Source organism: Emydura macquarii, unplaced genomic scaffold, assembly GCF_026122565.2.
Source record: "Emydura macquarii macquarii isolate MOO-44397 ecotype Brisbane River unplaced genomic scaffold, CSIRO-AGI_Emac_v2 contig_2897, whole genome shotgun sequence".
In the NCBI taxonomy this organism is placed as follows: Eukaryota; Metazoa; Chordata; order Testudines; family Chelidae; genus Emydura; species Emydura macquarii.
Genome location: NW_027133034.1, coordinates 5,726,095 through 5,749,439, shown reverse-complemented (window position 1 = coordinate 5,749,439; position 23,345 = coordinate 5,726,095). Strand labels below are relative to the sequence as shown.

Here is a 23,345-nt window from a genome sequence, read left to right as displayed (position 1 = left end):
GTTAAAAAGTAATATTATGTAACACTCTTTGATGTATGTCCATAAACTCAGGAAGTCTCTTTGGCTATTGTGTGCAATGAAATCCATCATTTCCTTACCTTAGGCCCTGTCTGCATTCTATGCAGCTTTGGGATTCAACACATGTCTTACAGTTCTCACTGCATTTCCGGCAAACAATCTTATCTGCAAAGGAAAAAAAGAAAAACAGCCCAGAAAACTCTGGTCAATCATGTTTAATAAAATGAGATGGATATGTTCCATTGCATATTGCTTTTCTACCTTGGCACCAGGAATGAAAATAGAAAGCAAGAATGAAATTAAATAACTGAAGTGCTGCTTATATATTAACCTTCTCCATCAAACATCAAATGCTTTCAATTATTTCTAAATATTTAAAATGACATCCTATTCCTTTGAAAAAGAATATGCTTTGAGGTTGTGAAAACACTTCCATGAACACACTTGTTTAAATTAACTATGTTTTCATCACTGACTCATGCAGTCCTTTCAAATAGGAAAAATACTAGATTCACGCAAATAAGAATTTCTATATAAATCACTCATGCAAAGCGATCTAACAACCTTTGTGTAATTGTCTTTTAGATCAGTTAAGCAAAAAGACTTTCCTGATTTCACTTTTTTGGGGTTCAAGGATATGACTGATTGCACTTTTCTGATCCTATCAAACCTGAGCCACATATTACTTTGCAATTTGCCCTATCTCCTTACAGATTCCCTTTTATCTCAGACATAAGTCCTAAAGAGGCAAGGTTCCTCCACCCATTTACACTTCCTACCCTGGAGGCTCTGTATCATGGAGACCAACTTTCTACTTGAAAAGGGCTTTGTGAGAATCCCATATCTACATTCTCTCTGTGCTCCCTGATCAGACTAAGAAGCCATTGTGGTAGAAGGAAATAATCATACTTGGTTCTTATGACATGAAAATGAAAGAAATGAAGCTAATGAGTACACTGCTTCATACTACTGCAGGCGCCAGTTTAGCAAAACTCTTAAGCACATATCTTTAAGGACTTTAAAGGATCTTTAAATCGCTGGGATTTAGGCACATGCTTACAGTTCAGCACTTGTTTAAATACTTTACAGGATCAGGGCATAGGCTGGGAATTAAGACTGGGGACTCTGCATGGCAATCCATAGATGGAAAGGAATGCCAGGTCTCTCACATGGCGGTGTATGTTACGGCTATTGCATCATCTCATGATGGCAGATACTGAAAGTCTGTCAAACATCATTACAACCAACTCCTTACACAGAGGGCCAAATTCGGCCCTTTGTTGTGTGGATGTGTCAGTAGGGAAAGAGTTGAGGACTGAGCCTCTACCTTCCTTAGCACACCAGTGCAGCAGCTGAGCAACCTGCCCTTTTGGCTCTCACATGTCCACTGGTTTACCAGGGGAGCATGGTGCCCCAGTTTAGGAGGTAATGTTTAATATGTGCTGGAGGTGAGTGCATGCTGCTCCTTTCTGCAGTGGCAAAAAGATGCATCCTTCCACATGTTCCCCCACCGCACGCTTGACCACCCTGAGCCATCCTGCACAGTAGCTCTCCTATTGTAGTGAGACAAGCATTACTTTGCTACCTCCACTTCCTGGTCAGAACGAGAAAGGGAAGGATTTTATCTTGTGCTCCTAAACATGATTTTCAAGAGCTAATAATCAAAACAGAATCCAGGCTTAGTTTTGGAGGAGACACTTGATCAAGATTGGGTCCCAACAATTTCATAAAAGAATGAGATTTAGAATAGGGACAAATGTATCAAAATAACTTTTAATCTTAAAAACTGTCCCCTGACCTCCCAAAACACCCCAACCCAAAATATCAGAAGCCCAAAGAAATAAGCAGTAGAAAATACTGACTCTTGTCCAGGTAAAATCCATCTGGGCAGTTGGTGATACAGCTACTGGATTCTTCATTCAGATAGTAACCCGATTTACAGGTGAGGCATTGGTCACTATGGCTTCCAAAACAGGTTTCACAATTGGGTGAGCATTTTTTGCAGCGTTTCTTGTCCGCATTGTAGTGACCAGGTGGGCAGTTTGGAACACAAATCCTGCATTGCGCAGTGAAAAAAAGGCAGAGACATCACTGACATAAACCCATCACCCTATAATTCCACAGCATATCGTAATGGAATTGAGCCTGAGGTACTTAAGATAAGTGAATGATTGGATGTATGAAGAGACTCAATAAAGATAAGGAAATAGTTTCTAACTATCACAGAAATGAATCAGAAGGATTAATACAATTCACCAGTTCCACTTCTAAAATAATCCTTGACTGTCGCACTGTAGGTCAAAAAAGTGAAGAACACAACTTTTATATGACTACAACTTTCATTTTAAGTGCAGTTCAACGTTTTTAAAAATCCATTATTATCCAAGATGGCTTATGAGTAGGACACATAACTGGAGGCCCAGTCAAGGTTTAAAAAGTAATGTTATGTAGCACTCTGATGTATGTTTTTTTAAAACATTTGTTTTAAAAATACAAAACAAGAATTTAACAAAAAGTAATCCTTACAAGCACTGCATCCAGTCACTTTTTTCCTCTGCAGCATCTGCTGGGTCACTGGCAATTCCCTCATCACCCAATCAAAATTTCATTTTGAACTATCCACATCTCCTCCAAGCTTGCCCAAGCCCACTGACAGCTGCTATATACTAGCTCTGCTGGTTCTAATTTTGCTTTTATGTTCATTTTGCTAAAATAGTCAGATCGTGAGTGAATAATCAGGAAATGGTGTTTGCAGGATGTGAATTCAATTCAAATTAGTAGGACTTTCCTCTAACTCCTGTGCAAATTTGTAAAATAAATTAAAGGTAAGAGAAATTATTCCTTATTCAGTAATAAAGGAAAAAGGAGGGGGAGACATTAAGATAAAAATAGAGCAAGATATGCTATATAAAGATATTTTTTCTTTCTTACCGTGTATTGTTTTTAGATTTGTAGTAATAATGTAGACAGTCAGTACAATGGTCTGGTCCTGGCCCATCACACCCCACTTTACTACATTCTGCATTGCATGGCCCTTTAATAGATCCAAAAATCAAAGGGGGAGGGGGAAATGACACATCAGCATTTGCTACTCAGTAATCCTTACAAAAAATTACTGTATTGCAGAGTATATTTACCCCAGTTCCTTATATGGACTTAGTGACTAGCTAAAGTGATCTTTTTTAACATGTTCAAGAAGTTAACACAGAATCTAACATAGACTTATCAGAGACTATTCTTGGATTCAAACAGAAGCTTCCATAATAAATAACAAATATTTTTAATTTTTTGTCACTAATGCCTAAAGGTCCGAATCCCTTAACAAAGACTGAATAACAACATCGTTTATCAATAATAGCTCAATGCACACAAATAAATCTTAGGTTTGGAAACAAACAGTATCTGGCAGGCTGTCACTAGCATATTGTTAATAATAATAAATAATAATAATAATAATTAATAATAAAAAGATGACTGGGGCCTTGTGGTTCACAATATTTGAAAGCTGGGATATTCAGATATTTTTAATATGAACTAACTCTGAATGTTGGGGAATTGATGGTGAAGATTCTCCAAGTAACCTTAACTCTGGCCTTATCTTCCTGATAACAACCTCTTATTGAATAATAACTAGATGCTGGTGATGACAACTATCTTATGGTGCAGTTTCTACATAATTCCAGGACAGGATATGGGTAGTGATGGCATCTTCATATCCATTGTCTCTGTAGGCCACAATGACATCAAGGCAGCTTCTATCGACTGAGTTTGTAATGCCTTGCTTGCAATGTTTTACTTGGAACACAATTGAGACCAGAAATTTGAAGTCAGTGATCTGGTTTGCTAGGCTTTGTGCCACGTGTTGGAGTCCGGCCTTGGCTTTACTCAACTGCGCCAGTTCCATCAGGGTGTCGTAAACCTCAGTCACTTGGTACCTCACTGGCCTTACACTGTCAATGCATCTCTCTCCCAGCGAGTGTCACTTAGCGGCTTCACAGTCAGATTTGCAAAATTGTTACAGATTTGTAACAAGATCTGTGAGGATCTTCCACCTGATAGTTGATGCTGAAAACAGGACGTATATCCTTTGCAGTTCTCAGAAGAGAGATACTGAATATAAAGAAGAGGATGCTGCATCTGACACAACTAGGTTGAGGGAATGTCAGCCACAAGGCATGAAGAAAGCTCTTGGATTCAGTGCAAAGATCACTGCAGTTTCTTCCCTTCATGTTCACACCATTGTCGTAGCTTTGGTTGCAGCAGTCCTGAAGCTTTATTTTATTCTCATTCAAAAAGTTCATAAACAGTTCTGTTAGGCCTTTTCCAGTAGAATTGTCCACAGACCAGAAACAGATAAAGGGTTCCTTCACTTGGATACAGCCATCCTCATCGTCAACAAATCTTATTGTAAATGACATCTTTTCACTGCGACTAATGTTGGGAGTGCAGTCCAGTATTACGGCATAGTGCTTTGCTTTGCAGAGCATATCAATATGTTATCAAGCATCTTCCTTGCCTAAGGTCAATCAATTCATTTTTAATAGTTTTGCTACAGCAATGGCATAATGTGAGGCTGATCCTTCTTTATCATTTTGCTCCTTCTCACATAAATCAAATTTCTCTTTGTCATAACTCTCCTTTTACATTGCCAGGAAAACTGGATGATTCTCCATCACTTTCCTCACATTTCCATTCCTTATCTTCAGGTAAATCTGCTAATTCCTTAGTTATAGGACTTCCATCATTTATGCTTCTCTCCTCAATTTCTTCTGCACTTGGACGATCGCTACTGCCTAAAGCCCAGTCTATGTTGTTCTGTTTCAGATATTTTCCCATCAAATTTGCACCTTGCTGCAAACTAGATTGCAATTGAGCTTTTCACTTCACATACTGAGCTCCTGAAGACATCTTCGGGGGAATCTTTTATTTTTTATGGGGGAAAACGGATAGTATTAGGGAGAGCAAAAGTCTATATTCTGCAGTCTTAGAAAGTCATCAACATTATCTGTTAAGCATAGCAAAATAATAATAGCAGGACTGTCAGGCTATATGGACTCTCTCCTCATGCCCTATGCCACCAGCACTCCTAGCTATCTTCGTGATACCACTGACTTCCTGAGAAAACTACAATCCATCGGTGAGCTCCCAGATAATACCATCCTAGCCACTATGGATGTAGAAGCTCTCTACACCAACATTCCACACAAAGATGGACTTCAAGCCATCAAGAACATTTTCCCTGATGATATGTCACACTTGACAGCTGAACTTTGTGACTTTGTCGTGACCCACAACTACTTCAGATTTGGAACCAATCTATACCTCCAAGTCAGTGGCACAGCTATGGGCACCTGCATGGCCCCACAGTATGCCAACATTTTTATGGCTGACCTAGAACAACGCTTCCTCAAAACTCATCCCCAAACACCTCTTCTTTACCAACGCTACATTGATGACATTTTCATCATCTGGACCCACGGGAAAGAGTCCCTCAAAGAATTTCACCGGGACTTCAATAATTTCCATCCCACTATCAACCTCAGCCTGGACCAGTCCACTCAAGAAATCCACTTCCTGGACACTACAATACAAATAAAGGATGATCACATTAATACCACCCAATACCGAAAACCAACTGACCACAATACGTATATTCATGCCTCTAGCTTTCACCCTGGACACACCACACAATCCATTGTCTACAGCCAAGCCTTAAGATACAACTGGATTTGCTCTGATCCCTCAGACAGAGACAAACACCTACAGGATCTCTATGAAACATTCTTAAAACTTCAATACCCACCTGGAGAAGTGAAGAAACAAATTGACAGAACCAGACGGGTACCCAGAAGTGACCTACTACAGGACAGACCGAACAAAAAAAACAACAGAACACCACTGGCCATCACCTACAGTCCCCAGTTAAAATCTCTCCAACACAGCATTAAAGATCTACAACCTATCCTAGCAGATGATCCATCTCTCGCTCAGGCAATGGGCAGCAGACCCATCCTGGCTTACAGACAGCCCCCCAACCTGAAGCAAATACTCACCAACAACCATACACCCTACAAGAAGTGTAATCCAGGAACCTATCCCTGCAACAAACCCCGTTGTCAGCTCTGCCCACACATAGACTCAAGTGACAGCATCACTGGTCCTAACCACATCAATCACACCATAAGGGGCTATTCACCTGCACATCCACTAATGTTATATATGCCATCATGTGCCAGCAATGCCCCTCTGCCATGTACATTGGCCAAACCGGACTGTCACTACGCAAAAGAATAAATGGACACAAATCAGACATAAAAAATAGAAACATCCATAAACCAGTCGGAGAGCACTTCAGTCTCCCAGGATACTCTGTAGCTGACTTGAAAGTTGCCATTCTTCAACAAAAAAACTTCAAAAGCAGACTTCAAAGAGAAACTGCTGAGTTAGAAATTATCTGCAAACTTGACACATTCAAACTGGATTTAAACAGAGATTTGGAATGGCTAACTCATTACAAGAAGTAAGTTGCTCTGATCATCTCACCTCCTACTCAATGGTTGTCATTAAGCCACAAGTATCCGGCTTTCATCAACCCACCCCATTGTTACCTATGTCTTTGGATACGTATGTGTTGCCTACCATATATATGTTGCCTGTATTTGCTATATTATTTCTACCAACTGCATCTGAGGAAGTGGGGTGCAACCCACGAAAGCTTATGCCTACTAACATTAAATTTGTTAGTCTTTAAAGTGCTACAGAACTCTCGTTGTTATAGCAAAATAAGTAACAGTATTCCTTTTATATTGTTGCGTAGATAGGGATTTGGTAGATATCTCTGGCATCTCATTAAATATGTCCTTTATTAATTGCTTTTTACATTCTTCAAGTCTTAAAAACAAGTACACTTTCACAATTACACAATAAAACAAGATTCATAGTATTAAAGTTGGGCTCTCACTTCACTTCAGTTCGTTCTTATATCTCACTGACTGACTGGCGACACCCCGCCCCTTATATACCCACAAGAGCATGGCTGACAACATTTTAGGAGGTTTGAGGAAAACGTAGTTCTCAAAGTCTGGAAGGTTCCATGAGATTCTACAAATGTCCAGAATATTCTAGGAGGTTACTGAAAAATGAATCCACATATGGAATACCTGAAACTTTTCACTTCAAACATTCTATTTTCCATTTTGTTGCTAACAATAAAAACAGCACCCTGAACCCAGCACCCCACAAGCATGGCACCCCATGCATTCGCCTGGATCGCCTGCTCCTAAATCCAGTCTTCCTTCCAGTTGTTTCATAGATTAGAAGGCAGATGAGGTCACTTGTGCTGTGTGGTTTATGGTGGAATTTTGGATGTAATTTTTGGAATGTATAGGCAAGATAATGGACCAGATTTCAGTGTATTTTTTCTATAAATCAGCAGTGGTTCTTTTTGAGTCTTTTGCCCATAGATAGTGTTTGTTTTGCAGGTCTGTATTTACATTATGGGAAGGCGGAGTTTATGGTCCACATTAGCAATGTGAATGTTTCACAGTGGTTTGGTTTTTATAACTAATGCCATCAAAAGCGTTTAGTAGCTTAAACATTATCACTATGGAAAGCTGCTCAGAACCAACATATGCCAATCCCATCTCTATGCCATGTTGATGTTGTCTGAAGCCAGAATATAAAAAAATAAAAAGTAAAATCCCAATCTATCCAGATGACTTTAGAGTGGCTCAATCACCTTCCAAAATAAAGAGAGGTTCAAGAGTGAGTCGAGAATGGAAACGTTTTTAGTATAATGTTGTCATCTTGGAACTGGCACTATAAGTGTGATATTGACTAGACAGGAAGATATTGATCATGGAATCATCCTATCAAATATTACCCGGTACTGGCTTTCAGAAGTACCTTTTTCACACATAACGGGCCTAAGTGCTTTCATAATGCTCTAGACATTTTTGGAATAGATAATGTCATACCCAAACAGGACAGCCCCACTGACTTGTTGTCCTCTTGCTCTGACCATTTCTGACTTATGCCAGAAAAACAAGTTATAATAAAAGACGCCGTGAAAACAACGGATAATTTCTCATAGCGCTCAGTTGAAGGAGATTGTCTCTCCTGACAAAATATGGGTGATATCACCCTGAACAGCTGTTCATATATAATGCTGGGGAATTCTTCGCTATGTATATTCCTCATGAATATACCAAATATACTTGCTATGCTTAAATAATCAGAAATAAAAAGATTTATATGCAACTTTCAGCAACAAGTCACGTGACTCAAATGTTACTCAATCAAAACTCTAACTGAAGTCCCATCACTCCCGTTCCTCATGGGAAAAGCTCAGTGCAAAGCCCTTTTATTAGAGCTTTGGTTGGCATGATGCTTTGGACCTTTAGAAATTCATTTTTCTGCATTTTATTATTATAAAGTTGTATTTATTATTAAAATTCTAATCTATTAAAAGAAGAGTTTTATAAATATAAATATAAACTTCCTCTTCAAGCCAGAAAAAGGGAAAGGTGGATCAAAGTAACTGTGGAAGTTACTTTTATTCAACTAATTTGGTTATTGTTATTTATTATTTGTTTCCAGCAGCATCCACATGGTGCTAAGTAGTTTTCAAACAAACAAACAAACAAACAAACAAACAAACAAACAAACAAACAAACAAACAAAGCCATAGTTCCTGCCTCCAAGAACTGAGCCTCTTTTTAAGGAAAGCAAGTAGACAGAAGGAGGCAGAGTATAAGGAAGTGGTGAACATCAAACAAGTAAGGTGGATAGGCAGTAACGTTCTGACAGTACAATTGTATTATACATGCAGTGTCCCAAATTAACCCCTCAACCATATTATACATGCAGTACAGTAAATCCTTAAGATGTAGGATCCAGCTCACCTGCGTAGTCATCTGTCCCATAGTCATCTGTAGGGTCTTCAACTGGACTGCGTATTCGTTCCACTTTGGGAAAATCATTTCTTGGCGAGTAAGGCTGGATGGATGTCCCATAAAGAACTAAGGACCATTCTTTCAATTTGCCTAGCAGTCAAATATTTAAAGCATAATCTTAGAAATGACTTACTTTCTCTCTTTCTCTCATGTGGATTTTGATACCGATAATGTAAATTTGAATAATATGAGTGAATTTGAGTCTTTACTTTATCTGTATGTCCTTGTGCAGGACATAGGAAGACAGAGATGATGCAGTTTTAACTTCAATATAAACTCAAACCAGCTCACCTTTTTAAATCAATTTTTCATACTACAGATCTTCCACCACATCATCCTTTTCCAATTCTAATAAAAGCTTACTTAAATACTTCATGTTTGCCTCCATGAAAAACACAAATAATTTGCACATAAGGGATGAAATTCTGACCCTGAACTAAATGGGAAAACTCATATGGACTTCAATGGAATAAATTTTCATCTCTGATTTCACTTTCCTTCAGAACACTAGTTAACCAACTTTTTTATGATTCTTAATCTGGCAATAAATTAGTTGCACACTCGATGGGATTCCAATTTATTAAAGGGGTTGATTTTCCTATAATACCCAATGAGTAACTTCTACTGGTTTTAATTGAGGTCTTCTACTTCACACTGAGGGAAGAATAAACTCTCCTAACATATCAAAATCTGTGTAGTAAAACTTCCATGTCATCCTGTGAAAGCAACACCATCAGTGAAAAACCCATCCTATGAAATTAAACAAGGAAAATAAATTTGGCCACACTACTCCCTTGATTGTACTTGCTCACATTAAAAAACCACCACACAATTTGGTCCAAATCAGCATAATTGTCAGTCTCTCATCATAAAAGACTTAGGACTAAAATAGGTCAGTGATGAACATTTCTTTGAAAAGTCCTGCAGCTACTTGTCTTGATGGGCAGTTCCTTGGTCACTCTTCCCACTGAGCAACCTTTTCCAGAAATGTAAACCAAATTAATCTTGCTTTAAGGAGATCACTCGTACTACATTTATGATAAAATTCAAATAAGTTTACCTCCTCCTTTATATTAATTGCTCTCAACAATTTGTTTTGGGCTTTAATATTCTCCTTTGCCTGTTTATTATTAAACTATGGAAGTTAAGTTCCATTAACCTGTTATTAGATCATAGTTATCTTTCTTTAGTCTCCCAATTTTGTTAGTGTCCTCCACTACAGTACCCAAATTATATACCATATTACCTCTCTAATTTTACATTCAACACCTAAAATTTAAGCAACAAGAATCAGAGGTTTTTCTGAGGTGTTAACTGGATGATGGAAGGTGATCACCCATTTTCTTTTCAGCTGTTTTATTTTCAGACTAAAGACTGGTGTGAAATAGTTAGTACCTGTCTCAGTCAACCCAATATTGCCTATTGTTTGATTTTTCAGCCTGATTTGGTAGAAATCTTACCCTTTATCTGACATTATTTCATCCTCTATTCATAGATTTTAAGGCTGGAAAAGGCCCTGGTCATATAGTTTAACCTGTTGCATCACACAGGTGTTGCTTAATTCTTGATTTGAGCCCAATAACTTCTGGATGAGCTAGATCATATCTTTTAGAAAGACATCCAATCTTGATTTAAAGACTCCAAATGATGGAGAATTTACCACATCCCTTGGTAGGCTGTTCTAATGGTTAATTACCCTCATATTGATAAAATGTGCACCTTGTTCCAGTGTTAATTTTTCTAGCTTCATTTCCTAGCCACTTGCCTTTGTCTGCTAGATCAAAGAGCCCTATAGTATCAGACATCATCTCCCTGTACAAGATCGAAGTTGTCTCTGAACCTTCTTTAGATCAAGAACCTTTAATCTCTGTTTATACATCCCAGGATCACATTGCCCCTTTTAGATACAGCATAGCACTAGGTGCTTATCCCTAAATCCTTGTCAGAGCCACGGCTTTCCAGTCCCCCATCCTGTAATTATGGCCTACATTCTTTGTTTTTAGATGTATGACCTTGCATTTGGCTATAATAAATTGGATAAAAACAAACAATGTGTTTTACTAACTGATCCAGACTTCCCCTGCCCTCATCATTTAACTCTTCATCAATCTTTGTGTCATCTGAAAACTTCATAAGCAATGATTTTATATTTCTTCCAGATCATTGATGAAAATATTGGTCCAAGAACCAATTTCTGCAGGACCCCACTAGAAATACCCCTCACTTATTTTTGGCACCTGTGCATGGAATTGGGAAGGATTTTTCTCCCAGGTCAGATTGGCAGAGACCCTGGGTTTTTTTCACCTTCTTCTGCAAGATGAGGCACAGATCAATTCCTGGCTTGATCTAGAGTAAATGGTGGACTCTCTGTAACTTGGTGTCTTTAAATCAAAATTTGAGGACTTCAGTAACTCAGCTAGAGGTTATGGGCCTAATACCGGAGTGGGTGGGTGAGATTCTGTGACCTGCGATCTGCAGAAGCTCAGACTAGGTGATCATTGATGGTCCCTTCTGGCCTTAAAGTCTGAATCGTATTGAAGCTACCATTCATGAATCTAGGCCTTGAATGTGTTCCTTAAATAAACAAGACGAGGGGAGAGTAATGCCAGAGTTACCACATGAGTAGTTTCCTTTTAAGGATTAGTTCAGTCAGTAAAAAGTGAGAAAATCCATGGAATTTGCCAACACATAAATGATGTCTGCCTCAAGTCAGGTTTAATTTGCATAATGAAAATACACACACACAGACACACACACACACTTTTATAATAAATAGCAAAGTTTCCACATTTGAGCCAAAACATTTTTTTTGGCTGATTTCACCATTTAATCTGGCTAGCATAATGCCTTTTCTTCCTGTATTTAGTACATAATAAAGAGATCCCCAGTTGTGTATGTAGGAGAAACAGTATATCACAATGTTTAACAGACAGCATATGTCTGCACTTTGCCCTATAAATTCTGCTGAATTAAATGCAGAACTAACATGCATTGTTTTTTATGAACTGGATGCTGTGTGTCTTTACTGCTAACAGATGTGACAATACCTTGCCCAATGCTAGGGTCTGATGATATCAGAAACATTATATGGGTTGGCCATTTGTTCACATTTTGACACAAGAAAACTGCAGTTACTAATTATAAAACTTTCTGATAGCTACACAAATATTTACAGACACGCACAAATACAAAGCACATATGGTGGTGACAGCAGTGTGATAAATTGCAGACTATGGCAATAAACTGGATAACCATCATAGATTGTACTCATGCACCTTTGCTTACCTCACACTCTGCCCACTGATCTATCACTGCCAGGACAAATTCAAACATTCCAAACATCTGAGTTTTTCCATGGATAAGATATGCCAGGCATTAACAAATCTTTTCTGAACAGGAATATTATTGGACGGTTTCCATTATGAGGCAAGTACTACTCTGGATGCTGGGAGTAGATGATGCTAAAGAGGACAAAAAGAACCAGGGCCTAAATTCTCCACTGTCCTGGATCCTGTGTTGTCACTTACGTGTGTGTGTGTGTGTGTGTGTGTGTGTGTGTGTGTGATTGGGTAGTGTTTTACACCCATCTTGCAGAGGTGTAAATGACTACACAAAATTAAAGGCAGTGAAGAATCACTTCTCCAGGTCCAGATTCTCAGCTGTGCCCAATATCCACTGGGTGCAGCTGAAGATATGGGGGATAATTTGCCATTGGTTTGATTCCTGACAGTTTAGAGCAGCCTCAGGACTTCTTTAAATTATGCTAGCTAAAAATGGCTCCTTGGGCTTGTATACCAGCTGTGTACTGCTGCAGTTGGGTATTGGAGGAGACAGCTATGATAGCTCTATACCAGTTGGGGTGTCCCAGATGCCAGAGCAATCTTCAGCTGGGCAGGTCTACTGGATTTACAACTCCTTTGCATCACATGAGCTATATCCTCACCTGCTGTAAATCATCATTGCTTGACTGAAATCAGTAGAGCTCTGCTAATTTACACCACTTGAAGATCTAGCTCCATATGATTAATCGCTAATTTTGCTGCAGCTCATAAGGTATAAAGCATTGAAATCAACAGGAATACTCATACAAGTTAAGAGTTTTCAGGAACAAGTCCTTAAAGAATAATTAGAATAATGCAAGTCCTATATAAAATTTGGTAGGGCTCCTTTCTTTAGCTTGTCCCTTTTGCATTGTCCTGGTGGCATAAAGAGGCTGTAAATAGACTCCGGAGAATAACCCCTGTGTGAGGAGGTGGTGGAGAACTGCCAAAGGAGCACGCCAGGGTAGAGAGGTAGCAAGGTGGTTGATGTGCACTGCTCTTTGATGTACTTGGCTGGGTGATGGCTCATAGGGTGCTGTTGCAAGTAAAGTGTAAGGGCTGCTCTAACCTATGCCTGGAGCAAGGCAGGCTTCTGGCTACCCCAAGAATAAATTTGGTGACATTAAAATATTGATGAAGTTTCCAAACTGTTGACTTTATAGGCTTCCTTTTCAATAACCTGATTAAATTATATTCTTTGCTATATAATCTCTATCTTTTGGTTATATTATAACAGAAACCAGAAGCTTTTTTCATACACAAGAAAGAGGAAGTGGTGGAGGATGTTTAAGAGTTTTGGATACTTTTCTCAATATACTTGATGAGTGGCAGTTAGATGTGTCGTCCATTTGATCCACAGGAAACTCTGACCTGCTCTGCATTATACTGGCATAAATAGGAGTAATTCCATTGATGCCAATGGAGTGACACCAGTGAAAACTAGTGTGAGAAGTTAATCGGTCCCAAGATAGCTGAGTAATGACTGAAAAACTGAAGAAGACTGATTCTATTTTGCTCCAGGCCAAGCCCTTCAAAACTAGGTGACTAAAGTTAATATTCTAAATCCATATTTAGCACCTAAATAAATGGTCTTCCTGATTTTCCATTATGCTGAGCACCCAGCAGTTTTGATTGACTTTAACATGAAGTTTCTTGTTGTGCAGCAATTTTGAAAATCGGACTGCTTATTTAGGCTTCTAGTATGGATTTAGAAGCATAGCTTCAGACATTCATGTTTGAAAATTTTGGTCTATAGCTGGAAATTTACTTTCTTAACCAAAACAAAATAAAAACAAGATTCAGGTAATTCAAACAGGTAATACTTGAGGGGTATAACTGAGCTTGGCTCAATACATTCATTTTTAGAACATTTGTCCTGGAAATTCAAGAAAGCTACAGTTGTTCTGCCTGGAATAAATCCCTCTGAGAGAAAGCCATTCACTATTACCTTGAATAAGGTGAATTATTCCAATTTAAGTAATTTAAAGCAAATCCAATTTCAACCGAGAGAAAAAAAAAATCATTCCATTCCACATGACAAAAGGCCATCTCTATATTTGATAATAAAACTACTAATAGGACTTTTTAACCAGGTGGAATTTAGAGATATTTAATATGTGTCTTATATTATCAACCACAACCTTTTTTACAAAATGAACTTTAAACATATAATTTTCAAGCCAAGTAGCTAGCACTTAGCTAAAAGTTCCTTATTCTTTTCCTGTGTAGTAGTAATATGAAGGATACCATCATATTTGGTGAAAGTAGTTTAGATTTTTGAATGTCATTAAAATATTTTCTAATTCAGAAATAAGTGTATTTTTCATTGTTTAAAAATAAAACTCTAGTGTTATCCTTTTAAGGATATATCCATATATGGCTTCAAATATTTTATCTAGAGTAACTGGCATGTCTTATTCTTTCAATTCAGGATTGATTTTAGGTAAATCAATTAAAAAAAAATCTTGAATCATTTATGTGTTTACTTAGTTTTCTGAAGGATAATATATTTTGTTGTCTTTCTAGAATTCCAACCGACATTCCTAGTGGTGATTTTATGGTGACCCCTATAAAATTTTAGAGCATTAATCCTGAATTTTTGTACATTTTTTAAATGTCACTCATATTTTTCACCTTTATTGCAATATTGTTTATTGAGTTGATTCTCAGTGTTTTCAATCATACTGTAAGTGTTAATTTAGTTTTAGTGTTAAATAATTTTCAATACATTCTTTGTATTCCAACTCTTCAGTGAACATTTTCAGTTGAGATTTCTTGTTGATGTACTTTTTCTTCCTCAATATCTTTATTTAAATAAATTTTTACAGAAATTAAATGCTCTCAGTCAACTAATCTGAGAGCATCTCATTTATTCTGATGTGAGATCCCAAAAGGAAGCATTCTACTCTATATTCATTAATGGTGGTATTTTTTGTTTGTAAATATATCTTTTTGAAAATGAGGCATAGGGCTGAGATTTTTTTCAGATGACTTAAGGGAGTTAGATACTCATCACACATTGCCAGTCAGTAGGGGTTGGCACCTACCTCTCTTCGACCACTCTGAAAATTCTAGCCTAAATCTCCATTTCTTTGATTTATTGTATTGAAATTTTTTGATATTTGCATATATTAATGTAAGATCAGACCACATATTGGGACCTATGTGTGCAGCAGGAATTAAAAGCAGGAGAACGTCTGAGGCTAAAAACATATCTAACCAAGAATAGGATTCTAAAGTGGGAGAATAAAAAGCCTGGGACACTTTGTCCTGTGTATGGCAGCACAAAACAACCTCAAAGCAAGTATAGCTGGCTATGGGAGGCTCACCCCAGTACAGGGGGACTCTCCAGTGGTGGAGAACTGATGAAGACCACTTACCTCCTTGTAGCTGGTACATCTGGATTGGAAAAAGTGTGTGGATAGAGATTGTCAGCAGCTTTCTCAGCCACAACGAGGAGATCATCAGCCTGATGCAAAGGTGGCCCAGGATCCGGGGAGCTCAAAAGGTAGCGGTCAGCAGTTGTGTTAAGTGCCTCAAAAACGCTGGCATTGCAACTGCACATGCCAATCTTGGGCTTCTCTTTCTGAAAATTTGTCTCTAAATATCTTGGTATTTCCAAACACGAACTCTGGTGTGGTCTACCTTTGGAGTGCAACTTATACCTTGAGATGGCAAGTTTTCACATGGTGGGGATAAAGGAGGTGGAAGTTTGCCCCCAAGAACACTGCATTGTTGTCATTCTTTTCCACACAAACCAGAATTAGGTTCAGGGTTAGAAGGAGCTACAGGTCTCAGAAGACAAGCAACAACAGTGTGGAAGTGAAGCACAAGAAATAGATGGCATCAAATGCTGTCCTCGATTCTCTGCAATCCCAATGAAATCAATGGGTCTGCTCAAGTATAAATGAGGGCAGAACTTAGCCCTAGTACTACATGCAACTGAAAGTGTTCTTCTGAACGACTGAGCCTAACTAAAGGATGGATTCATACCTGGAGACTTGAAACTTCTCAGCTGAGATGGGGTATCATAAATATCCAAGATCCAGTCACCTGCTGCTTTTTCACTCCAGCAATGAGTAGTCATGAACTCCCAGTTTTTAAATCCTTCTGTGGAATGATCAAATAACCTAGGATAAAGCAATAAAGTATTACTATATATATACTGAAGAACAAGAAAATAAACTCTTGCCTTCATCAGTGATCCTCTACCTTTGTGTGCCTGCTCATAAATGAAGTATATTTAAACGAATTAGCATATCTAATCTAGGCCTTTATTCTGCACTTATCACCATGGTTTTGCAGCACCTATTTCAAACATATCTGCTGGGATCATTTTGTATATAATAAGTCGACGGGGGGGAGATTCTTCTATATGCTGTTGCTTCACATAATGTAAGAGAGAAAAAATGGTTACTTACCTTCTGTAACTGTTGTTCTTCGAGATGTGTTGCTCATGTCCATTCCAAGCAGGTGTGCGTGCGTTGCATGCACAGTTGTCGGGAGGTTTTTCCCTCAGCAGTACCAGTCAGGTTGGTGCAGCTGCCCCGTGGAGTGGCACCTCCATGGCACTGTATATAGGAGCCCACCAACCTGCCGCCTCTCCAGTTCCTTCTTGCCGATTGGCTCTGACAAGAGGGGTAGGCGTGTGGGTCTTGGAATGGACAGGAGCAACACATCCTGAAGAACAACAATTACAGAAGGTAAGTAACCGTTTTTTCTTCTTCGAGTGCTTGCTCATGTCAATTCCAAGCAGGTGATTTCAAAGCAGACCAACGGAGGAGGAGGGGTCGGAGCTCATGAGAGTGCTGACTGGAGCACTGCTCTACCAAATGCCTCATCGTCTCTGGCGTGCTGGGTAATAGCATAATGCGAAGTAAATGTGTGTATAGAGGACCAGATTGCGGCCCTACAGATCTCCAGTGTGGAGATGTGGGCCAGGAACACCGCTGATGAGGCCTGAGGTCTCGTGGAGTGTGCCGTGAGAGCCGGGGCTGGCACCTTGGCTAGTTCGTAACGCCCTTATACATGAGGTAATCCAGGATGAAATCCTCTGAGAGGACACTGGAAGTTCTTTCATCCTTTCTGCTACAGCAATGAAGAGCTGAGTTGATTTACAAAAGGGTTAAGTTCTCTCTATGTAAAAAGCTAGCTCCTGTCTGACATCCAAGGAGTGGAGACTATGTTCCCTGCTGTTGGCATGTGGCTTTGGAAAGAACACTGGCAAGAAAATCTCCTGACTAGTGTGAAATTGAGAGACCACTTTGGGCAGGAAAGCTGGGTGCGGGCATAACTGTACCTTGTCCTTATGGAATACTGTATACGGGGCTCTGAGGTTAACACCTTGATTTCAGACACTCTCCTTGCTGAGGTGATAGCAACAAGGAAGGCTACCTTCCACGAGAGGTACAACAGAGAACACAAAGCTAGGGGCTCAAAAGGGGGGCGCCATCAACCTACTGAGCACCAGGTTAAGGTCCCATGCCAGAATTGGACAATGTACTGGAGGGTAAAGTCTCTCTAAGCCTTTGAGGAAACAGGACACCATAGTGTTGGCAAATATTGAACAGCCCCCATCTCCCAGATGGAAGGTGGAGATAGCCGCCAAGTGCACCTTCACGATGCAACTGCCAAACTTGACCGCTTTAGGTGCAGTCAGGTAGTTTAGTACAAGAGGCAGCGATGCCTGCATTGGAGGAGTGCCCTTTTGTAGTGACCATACTGAGAACCTCTTCCATTTAGCCAAATATGCCGCTCTGGTGGATGGCTTCCTACTACCGAGGAGAACCTCCTGCACCTGCTCCGAGCACTCTGCCTCCCTCGAGTTCAACCATGCAGCTTCCATGCCGTCAGGTGAAGCAACTCTAGGCTGGGATGACACAGCCGACCATGGTTCTGTGTGATCAGGTCCAGAAACAAGGGCAGGGTGATCGGGATGTCTATGGAGAGCTGCAGCAACGTTGTGTACCAGTGTTGCCTTGGTCATGTTGGGGTTATAAGAATAACCGAGGCCCTGTCTTTCCTGATTTTCAGGAGGACTTTGTGGACGAGAGGAAATGGCGGGAATGCATAAAGCAAGTGGTGAATCCAGGGAAGAAGGAACGCATCTGCCATGGAACCTGGGCTGTGCCCCTGGTAGGAGCGAAACTGGTGGCACTTCCTGTTGGATCGCGTTGTGAATAGGTCCACTTGAGGAAACCCCCACCTCTGGAAAATGTGTCTCATGATATCCACGCAGAGAGACTGCTCGTGAGTGTTGAAGGAGCCGCTGAGGTGATCCACCAGCTTGTTCTGGGTGCCGGGAAGATTTATGGAGTTTATGGAGCAGGCGATGCAAAAGTCCCAGAGTTTGATGGCCTCCCTGCACAGGGGAGAGGAACGTGCTCCTCTGTGTCTGTTCATATAGGACATTGCCATGATGTTGTCCATCAATACTGACACCTCTTTGCCTGTCAGGCAAGACTGGAATGCCTGGCAGGCCAACCTGACCGCCTGTAGTTCTCTGACCTTTATGTGGAGTGACAATTCCTCTGGGGACCAAAGGCCTTGGGTTCTCCATTCACCAAGGTGCGCTCCCTACCCCAAGGCTGAAGCGTCTGTCACCGTTACCAGCACCAGTGATGATTGTGGCCTGGCAAATGGGACCCTTTGGCACACATGACCGGGGTCAAGCCACCACTGAAGAGACTCTACAATTTGAGGTGGGAGGGAGCTCACTCTGTCCAGCCTGTCTCTGTGGGGTTGGTAGACTAATGCTAGCCACAACTGGAGAGGTCTGAGTCACAGCCTCATGTGCTGGACCACTTATGTGCAGGAGGCCATGTGGCCTAGAAGTGTCAGGCAGCTTCAGGCTGTGATAGTAGGAAAATTGCTGAGGGTCCATATTATGGAATCCATAGTCCGGAAATGAGACTCTGGAAGCAGAGCTCTGGCCTTAACTGAATCCAGGACCACCGCTATAAATTCTATTTTTTGTGTGGGCATTAGAGTCGACTTGCTCACGTTTAGTTGCAGACCCAGGTTGAGGATCGTTGCCTGTATTAGAGTGATGTGAACTTCCACCTGCTCCTTGGAGTGGGCCTTGATTAGTTAATTGTCCAGATACAGGTATACCTGGACACCGTGCCTCCTCAGAAATGCAGCGACCAAGGCCATACATTTGGTAAAGACTCTCAGAGCTGCTGATAGGCCGAACGGGAGAATAGCGAATTGGCAGTGGTTGTGTCATGCTATGAACCTGAGAAACCGCCTGTGGGAAGATATTATTGAGATATGGAAGTAAGCATCTTTTAGGTTGAGGGCGACATACCAGTCCCCCGGATCCAGAGAGGGATTGATAGAGGCTAGGGAGACCATGTGGAATTTCAGCTTCCTTATGAACTTGTCGAGATTCCGCAGATTGAGAATAGGGGCCTGAGCCCTCCTTTTGCCTTCAGGATTAGGAAATATCTGTAGTAAAACCCTTTCCCCTTAGCTCCTAAGGGACCTTTTCTACTACTCCAGTGCGAAGCAGTTCCTGCACCTCTCCTATGAGAAATTGCTTGTGAGAGGGGTCCCCTAAAGAGGGACTGGGAAAGGGGCTGGGAAGGTGGGATAGAACAAAATTGGAGGGAGAATCCCACTTCTACTGTACGCAACACCCATCTGTCCGAACTTATTCGGCAGAAATGGGATAATCTGTCGTGGAAAGGGGGGGCAGGATCCGGTAACTGTCCTGGAGTGTTGCCCTCAGGCCTACCTTCCAAAGTTTTGTTTTGGCCGTAGTGGCTGTTTCCCTGCACCTTTGTTAGGGTTCAGCGGCTGGGGCATCCTGCACCTATTGCTCCTGCCCCTTCTCCTGGAAAAGTCCTGCGGAGGATGCTGAGGGTAAAACCTTTGCCCAGACTGGGGCTTAAAGTGCTTCCTCTGCGTGGAGGGCGTATGTAGGCGAAAGGATTTCAGGTTTGCCCTAGAGCCCTTGAGGCTGTGGAGCTTGGAGTCTGTTTACTCCGAAAACAGCTCCGCTCCTTCGAAGGGAAGGTCCTGGATGGTGGACTGGACCTTGGGAGGGAGGCCTGACACCTGCAGCCAAGAGCTTCTTCTCATGACCAGGCCTGAAGCCATAGTCCTTGCTACAGAGTCAGCGGCATCTAGTGCAGCCTGTAATGATGTCCTGGCTACGGTTTTTCCCTCCTCCACCATGGCTCCAAACTCCATTTTGGACTCGGCCGGAAGGTGGTCTTTAAACTTCGCCATCATGTCCCACGAGTTGAAGTTATATCTGCTGAGGATCGCCTGCTGGTTGGCAATTCTAAGCTGCAGGCTCCTAGTGGAGTAGACCTTCCTCCTGAACAGGTCTAGTCTTTTAGGCTCCTTTGCCTGTAGTGATGGGCCCTGCTGCCCCTGCCTCTCTTTTTCATTAGTCGCAGCTACGACAAGCAAACCAGGCTGAGGGTGGGTGAAGAGATACTCATATCCCTTGGAAGGGGCAAAATATTTCCTTTCTATCCCTTTTGCTGTAAGTGGGATAGAGGCTGGCATCTGCCACAGTGTCTTCATCGTGGACTGCACCATTTAAATCAGTGGCAGGGCTACTCTTGTGGGGCCCTCTGGAGCCAAAACGTCCACCATAGGGTCTCTGGACTCTCGAACCTCCTCCGCCTGTAGACCCAGGCTTTGGGCCACCTTTCTCAAGAGCCCCTGGTGATCCCTATTGTCCATGGGAAGCATGTGGTCGATGTCCCTGCTACCACTTTGTCAGGGGAGGAAGACGACGAGGCCCTGGGTACTCCTTCCTCCTCGGGAATGTCCTGGCCCATCGGGTCTTCTGTACCCGGGACCTCCTTAGAGACGTTGAGTTCCACCTTGGTACCCAGATCCACCTCCTCTTTGGCACCACGTGCTGCACAAAATGCCCTCGGCGGCACTGCCTCCCTGCACCCACTGGCTTCAGTGCTGCACAGCATAGAGCTGCGTTGCAGGGTGCCAGCTGCATGGCTCTCTGAGGCAACTGAATAAGGCCCCCTGGGCTGGGACTGTTGGGCTTGGTGGTATACCCACGGGGTCCAAAAGGGCCATTGCTGAGGTGCTTGCCACTGGACAGGCCAAGGTCCAGTGGGAGGTGCTTGCTGTCTGCCCGCCTTATACTATCGTCCCTCCGACCTGTGTCTCTTCGAGGCACCAGAGTCTACCTCTGAATCCAATGACCTGGATTCTGACCACCAGGACCATGGTGGTGCTGAAGTAACTGTAGCCTTCGAGTGGTGCTGTGGTGCCGAGACAGCAATCGGTGCCAAGGTGAGGTTGACCGGTGTCTAGATGTGGCTGAACAGAGTGGGGAGAACTTCTTTGGTGCTGGGCCTCTTACTGACACTGTGGCACTGCACATTGATGCACCTGGAGCTGGGTCTGGGGGGTTGCGGCCGAAGAGCTGTCTCCATGAGGATCTGCTTTAGGCATGAAATCCTCTCTTTACGGCTTCTTGGGTGAAACCCTTTACAGATCTTGCAATGATCTGTTTGGTTCGACTCTCCCAAACACTTCAAGCACGAGTCGTGCAGGTAGCCTTTCGGCTTAGATTTGTGGCAGGATCCGCAGGGTTTGAAGTGTTGGGCCTGAGGCATACCCCGGAGCCCCGGGTAGTGGAGTCCCAGAAATGGGAGACCCCTTACAGTCACTTAACATTTATCTATGGCTACAACAACAGACTAACTTTCTAGCTATTTACAGGAACCACTAATGGGGAGAACTTGCAGAAACAAGAAGAATGAAGTTCCAATGACCATCATGGGCTGTAAGAAGGAACTGGAGAGGCGGAGGATCGGCTGGGCCCCTATATACAGTGCCATGGAGGCACTACTCCAGGAGGTGCCTGCACTGACTCGATGGGTACCGCTGGGGGAAAAAATCTTCCACACGGCACTCACACACCTGCTTGGAATCGACATGAGCAAGCACTCGAAGAAGAATTAATGTTTATTCACTGCAACTTAAAATTGCCAGTGCAGTTTAATAAAATTAAAACCTTAAAAAGTCCATAGAACACAACTATATTTCCTTTGTTCTAAAGGCATGACCCACATAAAAACATTGTTTTTCAAGTGGAAAGTTTTCTTTTTTCCAGTTTTGAATGAAATACTGAGGAGAGGTTTAAGAATATAAAAAATACTAGGTGAGCAATACAACGTTAGCAGTTGGATCCAGGGGAAATTCAGTGCTTCTGATGCTTGTGAATAAAACAAAGGTAACTGAGACTTTGGTGCATCAAAACTTCAAATGATTTAAGTATTGCTATATCCAAAAGTTTGATGGAGTCTAGTTTGGTAGAATTCAGAGACTAATTGGCAGATGATGATTTCATCTCACTAATAGTATTACAGTAATTTAATTACTTAGGGCTTGGGTAAAGAGGTTGAGGTTGGGTCTGAATTACAGTGAGTTTTAGTACAGGGGGCCCAGTTTAGAGCCTGCAAGCTGATACTGATCAGCAGGGAGGACTGGCCCAAGATTTTATTGCTTAAAAGTGGAATTTATTAATGAGATTTTGAAAAGCCACAAGAGAGCATTGAACTTTTGTTCAATGTTAACAGCATGTTGCCTGGTACCCCAACGCTGCTGATGGGAGATTCACTAGAGTAGAGACTGCTGTCTCATAAATGGCACAGATCAGCTTTAAAAGAATATATACAATTTCAGATCTCTCTCTCCCTCCTTTCCTGAAAACACACACAGTCAGATTCACAAATACTGTGTTTAGCTAGATATTTTTATTCGCACTTTTTATGTATAGAGATTCCATGGCTCACATCTGTCCTTAAGTATATTTCATAAAATTAGATTTTACGCTAGCTGACTACTGACATAGCACAGTTGTTGATTCAATGGATTTACCACAATTTTCTCTTAAAAAGAGAAAAACCTATTCATGCAAATGTCTTTAAAAACAAACAAACCTTAAAATCACTTGACTCTTTCCTGAAGTTTCTAAGTGTATTTCAGCCTCTTTTTAAAAAAGTTGTGAATTAATATGGTGAAAAACTGAGAAAGCTGCATATAATTCTAGCACTGTTACTGT

At 41.4% G+C, this 23,345-nt stretch overlaps 1 protein-coding gene across 3 annotated transcripts in view; it reads right to left on the bottom strand.

Moving 5' to 3' along the window:
• PCSK5 (proprotein convertase subtilisin/kexin type 5) overlaps nucleotides 1-23,345 on the bottom strand; it is a 287,773-nt gene that overhangs the window by 74,740 nt on the left and 189,688 nt on the right. For all 3 annotated transcript variants that reach the window (XM_067569064.1, XM_067569066.1, XM_067569065.1), the window contains exons 13-17: nucleotides 16,286-16,422; nucleotides 8,922-9,062; nucleotides 2,950-3,052; nucleotides 1,881-2,074; nucleotides 99-183 (exon numbers count right to left, since the gene is read on the bottom strand). In XM_067569064.1, the coding sequence (XP_067425165.1) occupies nucleotides 99-183; nucleotides 1,881-2,074; nucleotides 2,950-3,052; nucleotides 8,922-9,062; nucleotides 16,286-16,422 (660 nt within the window). The remainder of the gene's footprint in view (nucleotides 1-98; nucleotides 184-1,880; nucleotides 2,075-2,949; nucleotides 3,053-8,921; nucleotides 9,063-16,285; nucleotides 16,423-23,345) is intronic.